General features: G+C 32.9%; 1 protein-coding gene across 1 annotated transcript; it reads right to left on the bottom strand.

Annotated features, from left to right (window-relative positions):
* Window positions 1-835: 835 nt before the first annotated feature.
* Window positions 836-2,239, bottom strand: LOC125825189 (uncharacterized acetyltransferase At3g50280-like). Its single transcript, XM_049504521.1, has one exon. It carries the CDS (start codon window positions 2,195-2,197, stop codon window positions 836-838), a length of 1,362 nt encoding a protein of 453 aa, XP_049360478.1. The 5' UTR covers window positions 2,198-2,239.
* Between the last annotated feature and the right edge of the window lie 3,399 nt (window positions 2,240-5,638).

Below are 5,638 nucleotides of genomic sequence, written 5' to 3'. Positions count from 1 at the left end.
TATATGTAAAATCAAGGAATTGCTTCACTATGTGTATTTAATTAATTTCAATAATAAATATGAAATGTATTTAATTAATTATATATTAAATTCTATTTTTATATTTTTATTAAATATTAAATAATAATTAATAATTAAAATTTAATAAATTTTCCATTAATAATTTGACTTGAATTAAAATCAGTAAATAATATGTTTGAAATTTGTGGTTTTGAATTATACATATATAAAACATTTAAATTTTTTTTTTTTTTTTTTTTTTTACTTTTATGGTAAAGGTTAGGTGTGTCTCAGGGATTTTGGGCATAGACTGGGGGGTAGTTATGCATTTTCCCACAGTTAATCAGAAATGTGGTAACAATAAAGACAGAAAAATTATGTCACTAATAACTTAAAGTCGAAGTGAATGATTAATATGAACCCATACAGCATGTATCGAAACAATGAAGCCTGACATTTCTATTTTAATTTTCATTGTAATGGATCTTTAAAGATTATTCAATAACCATGAAAAACAGAGATGCAAAGCTTCATTATTTCCTTTCATGTAATTTAAGTTCAGATTAATCATACATACTGACTTTGACTTTAAGTTATCAATGACATGATTTTCAATTTTTATTGCTATTTATCCTTGGCTATCGATCGATTGACAAGGATATTAACAAAATAGAAATCAGAGAGCCACATGATTTTGAAACGAACACACACGAACTTTATATATTGCAATGACACAAAGATTCATAGCAAATTTAGACACTACATTTTCTCCTTATTCATTTCATGCATATAAATATAATCTAACAACAAATACTTTACTTAATAATTTAATTGTTCATTCCACACCAACGAACATTTTGTGTTCCTCCAATGCTTGTATTGTGTTTGGAGAAAGGGAGATCTCAAAAATCATGCTCCCTTCTTCTAGCCCAGGTGACACATCAATTTTCCCCTCCAACATGTTTGACATCCCACCTCTCTGTGCAATTGGCTTTCCCCAACCAAAATCATACTTATTATAATTGAATCGCGGAGAGTTGTGCAACATAAAGTAATTACTCGGCAAATCACCCAATTTTGTTATCTCTGGATCCTTCATCCAAGTCTCGTATATGCACTTAAACTTTTCATGATCATGAGAAGCAATCATCTCATTTATTTGTAAAGCAGCCCATTCGAATCCCCCGTGCTCCAGTAGCTTCCCTGTCTTGACCGTTAGGGTAGCAGGGTAAATTGCATTTCCAAAGAACCCTTCAGGTAAAGGAGGATTCAATCTTTTCCTCATGTCAATTGGTACCTCAAAAGTAGTCTCTTCGTTGTGATCCAGATTACGACAACGTATAACGGATTGCCAAACATGAGCTAACACAGCTTGAAGAGAAGATATCTTGGTGGTGTTCATTTCAACATTGGCCTTTGATTTTAGCTTGGCTATACTTTCTTTCGTAAAATGAAATATCTTTTCTTGCAATACTGGTGGATCATGTGTGCTATTGCTATTGATTCTTTCATTTGGTATAGAAATGCGATTGGAGAAATTGTCAATTTTGAAAGGGAATTCACGTTTGAAAAAGGGGATTTTTGAAATGACATTAGAACCGGAAGATATCTCAGCCCAACAACTATAAAAATGCCAAAAAGATGATCCATCAAGTAATGCATGATTACCTGTGCATCCAATGAAAATGCCATCAACAAGCTCTGTTACTTGTACACCTAAAAATGGTTGGGATGTAGCCTCTAAATTTCGAACTCCATTTAATGGGAAAAAATCTCGTAGCACATGAGGAACGCATTTTGATTGATCCAAAATGTCATCAACTGTAACACCATCAGCTATGGCATGATTGAATTGAACACCAGCATCGTTACACTTAATGAAGAAACAAGTGGTTCCGCTCTGCTCTGTTGTTGTGACCGCCTCAAGGCGGCCACAGAATGGAGGGAAGAAATCCAAAACTCGAGATAGTGAAACTCTAAGATGATCAATCAAGGAAGTAGTATTGGTTGCTTTTGTTACATCTTTTACTTGTTGAGATGTAGGCATGTGACAGAGGACTCCAACTTGACCATACTCAATTTGAAGCTCAAGAATGTCCCATGGTGTCAACTCAATTATCTTGCAATTATCTTCAATCACACTCTCTCCAGCAGCTTTAACCGTCCATGTTGACATGATCGATACCTTCGAGGCCATAGCTTGAGACCTACAAGTTACAGAGGAATTAAGATTACACGAATTGCAGTAAGATTGCTCTGTTTTCTTTTTAAGATCCAACAACATTAAACAATCATGCAAGCTTTGATGATTGACAAAGTAATATGAAATATGTAAATGATAAACTATTTTAAGGAGCTGAAATAAAGACAAGAACAGATAATACTAATTTCTCATAAAAGGAATCAACAAGTTTGAGTCTCACTTAGTATAACTCTAACTCAAAAAGTTTCAGTTGATGGGGAATTCATAGTGAAGAGAAACTGTGCTTAAATAGAAGGGCAATCACTTAGAGGAGGTCATATACTTACCCACTACAACAAAAATAACTTTTAACGGTAACAAATAGGTACGTTAATAAAGAGTGTTAAAGTTTTTACCGGCATTAGTTAAGTGTCATTAGATTCAATGCTGCTAAAAGTTTTAGGGACATACAAAGAATGCTATTTGCCGCTGAAAATATTTAGTGGCAATTGAGTTCATTGTCGTTAATTAATTGACGCTAAATATCATTTTTGATGTAGTGACAGAGCAAAAATAAAGGTAATTAAAAAATTGGAGCCTCATATTAATAACGTGTTATGAAATGAGTATCAATATAAAATAGAGATAAGGGTCAAAAAACACACTTAAAATATCTTTTTTTTAATTTCATACCTAAATTATTGAGAGTGAGTTTCATACCTAAACTATCACTTATTAGTTTGAGAAACACACATCTCTCTTATATTACACTCTAATTATGATGTGTGTAATACACTCTCTCGTTTATTTAAATAAATTGTGTTATGATTTTTTAGCAATCGTGATTTACCATTAATAAATGTTATTATTAATACTATAATAGAGAGTTAAAAACAGACTTTGTTTCTCTCCTTTTTACTCTTGCTTTTGCAGTATTTGAGATCCATCTCGTTGATTATACGTAGGAATTGTAAACGAGCGAGTCAAGTCAAATATGAGTCAATTAAAAATGAGTTAAATAAAAATGGATAAAGTACTCGACTTGACTCATATTTTAATTGGATAAAAACGAGTTACCCAATGGATATTATGGGTACTCATATTTACCCATATTATAATAGAAATCTTGTTAAAAGCTTTAAAAATAAAAAATTAAATAAAAAGTTTTTTTTATCACTTAACTCCACCCCCTACCAGCCCCCTACCCCCAATCCAAAAAAATGTAAAAAACAAGAAGAATAATTTTGTTTTTTTATAAAAAAAAAAATTTAAAAGTTTTTTTAACACCCAACCTCCCTCCCCCCTACTAGCGCCCCCACCCCCTCCCCCCATTCTATTTCAAAAAAGGGTTAAAAAATTAAAAAAAAAATCAATTCTTTTTGTAAATAATAATAATTTTTCTTTGAGCAACTTTCACATATAGCAAACACAAAATTCATATTTGTATGTTATAACAAAGTTTGCATAATTGCGCTCCATAACAAACATATATATGTATAATTCGCTATACATATACAAAAAAACAATTGTATAATTCGCTATACTTATACAAAGAAGGCAGTTGAATAATTCGTTATACATATACAAAAGAAAGAAGTTGTATATAAAAGATCAATTGTATAATTTGTATATGTATAAAACGAGAAAGAGAGAAAGGAAAAAGAAAACTGGGCAGGGAAATATTTGTATTGTATAATTATAAGTGTATAGGACGAAGATATATGTATTTGCATGTGTATATACAATTTTTCTCTCGCTTTACACAAACAGAAGCACAATTTATACATTTCGTTTCTGTTTGTATAAGTGAGAGAGGCAAGGGTGGCGAGCGAGATTTGGGAGAGTGGCGAGCGAGATCTGGGAGAAGGGAGAGAGGGGAACAGAAATATATGTATATATACAATTTCCTCTCGCTTTATACAAACACAAACACATTTTATACATTTGTGTTTGTATAAAAGCGAGAGAGGTGAGCAAGACTGCCACCAAATGAGAGTGGCGAGCGAGATTCCACCAGGGAGAGTGGCGAAAATAGCAATAGTTTGCTATAGGGTACAATTAAATCAAAGTATATTTATAGCATTTAATTTGAATTAATAGTTTGCTATTATATACAATTTTTCCTTTTTCTTACCACCCTACCGCCCTACACCATGCCCCACGCCCCCTACCCCCTACCCCCTACACCCCCATGCGCCTACCCCTTCCCCCAAGCCCACCCTCCATCCCAAAAAAAATAGTAAATTTCTTTTTAAAAAAGTCTTTTCTATGACCCCCACCCCCTACCATCCCCACCGACACTCCATCCCCCCCAAAAAAAATAAACAAAATTTTAAATTCCATTAAAAAAATTTACCACCCCACCCTCCTACCAGCCCCTCCCCCCCCACCCCCTTACACCCCATCCCAAAAAAAAAATTAACAAAATTTTAATTTATTTTCCATTAAAATTTTTAAAAAAATTTCTTTTAAAAAAAATTTACCACCCACCCCCTACCAGCCCCTCCCCCACACCCCCTACCCCCCTCCCCACACACCCCATCCCAAAAAAAAAATTAACAAAATTTTAAGATAAGACACCAACATTTCACATACGTTTCTTAGAAATCACTTGTTCTCTTTGAAACTCTTATTTGCAAAGCCTATATAAAGATGTATCTTGAGTGAGCATAAGATAACACACCAACACAAACAAAAAGAAGAGAAAACTTTTTACTCTTTTCTTCTTATCTTATTCTTAGAATATTTTTTGGGCAATTGGTTTTTGGGCAACCTCCAAACTTTCAGCCACGAGTGCACGTGTTTGAGAGTAACTGTGGAACCTTGGGGAGCGACCAGCTACAACGATTTGCACCGGAGTCGAGCCGAAATCGCTTTCAAGGCAGTGGCTTACCACGATAGTGTTTGTGATAAGTTATTTATTACTTTATAATTCCAATCTCATATTAATATTGTAGTATTTTTTCCAACAATTTGATTTGAAAAGGATAACCGAACTGCGAGAGGACACTTGCAATTTGAAAGCGCTTTACTAACATACAATATTGATAAATGGCTATTACTTTGAACAAAAAAAATTTCTGATTTGTCAAAACTTGAGCCTTTGGATGGAAACAATTTTAAACGTTGGTCACAAAAAAAAATAATTTTCTTTGAACAATTAGAAGTTGATTATGTTTTATTTAACGAACCTTCTATGAATGGTTCTAATACTACTATTGATTCTAGCAATGTTATGGTTGTTGATGATGTTGCTAAAAAGAAGTTTGAAAAGGATAACAGAACTGTAAGAGGACACTTGCTAAATCATATGACTAATCCTTTATTTGATTTATTTGTTACTTATAAATCTGCTAAATAAATATGGGATAGTTTGAAAAAGAAATATGGTGCTGATGATGCAGAAAAGAAAAAAATATGTTGTTGGTTAGTGGATTAAATTTCAATGGTTGATAA

This window comes from Solanum verrucosum, unplaced genomic scaffold (assembly GCF_900185275.1).
Source record: "Solanum verrucosum unplaced genomic scaffold, falcon-dt-bn FXZP01000113.1, whole genome shotgun sequence".
In the NCBI taxonomy this organism is placed as follows: Eukaryota; Viridiplantae; Streptophyta; class Magnoliopsida; order Solanales; family Solanaceae; genus Solanum; species Solanum verrucosum.
This window is presented reverse-complemented; position numbering and strand designations above follow the sequence as displayed.

What these genes read in the sequence shown, in the direction of transcription:
- LOC125825189 (XM_049504521.1), bottom strand. Translation starts at nt 2,197, where the DNA reads ATGGCCTCGAAGGTATCGATCATGTCAACATGGACGGTTAAAGCTGCT.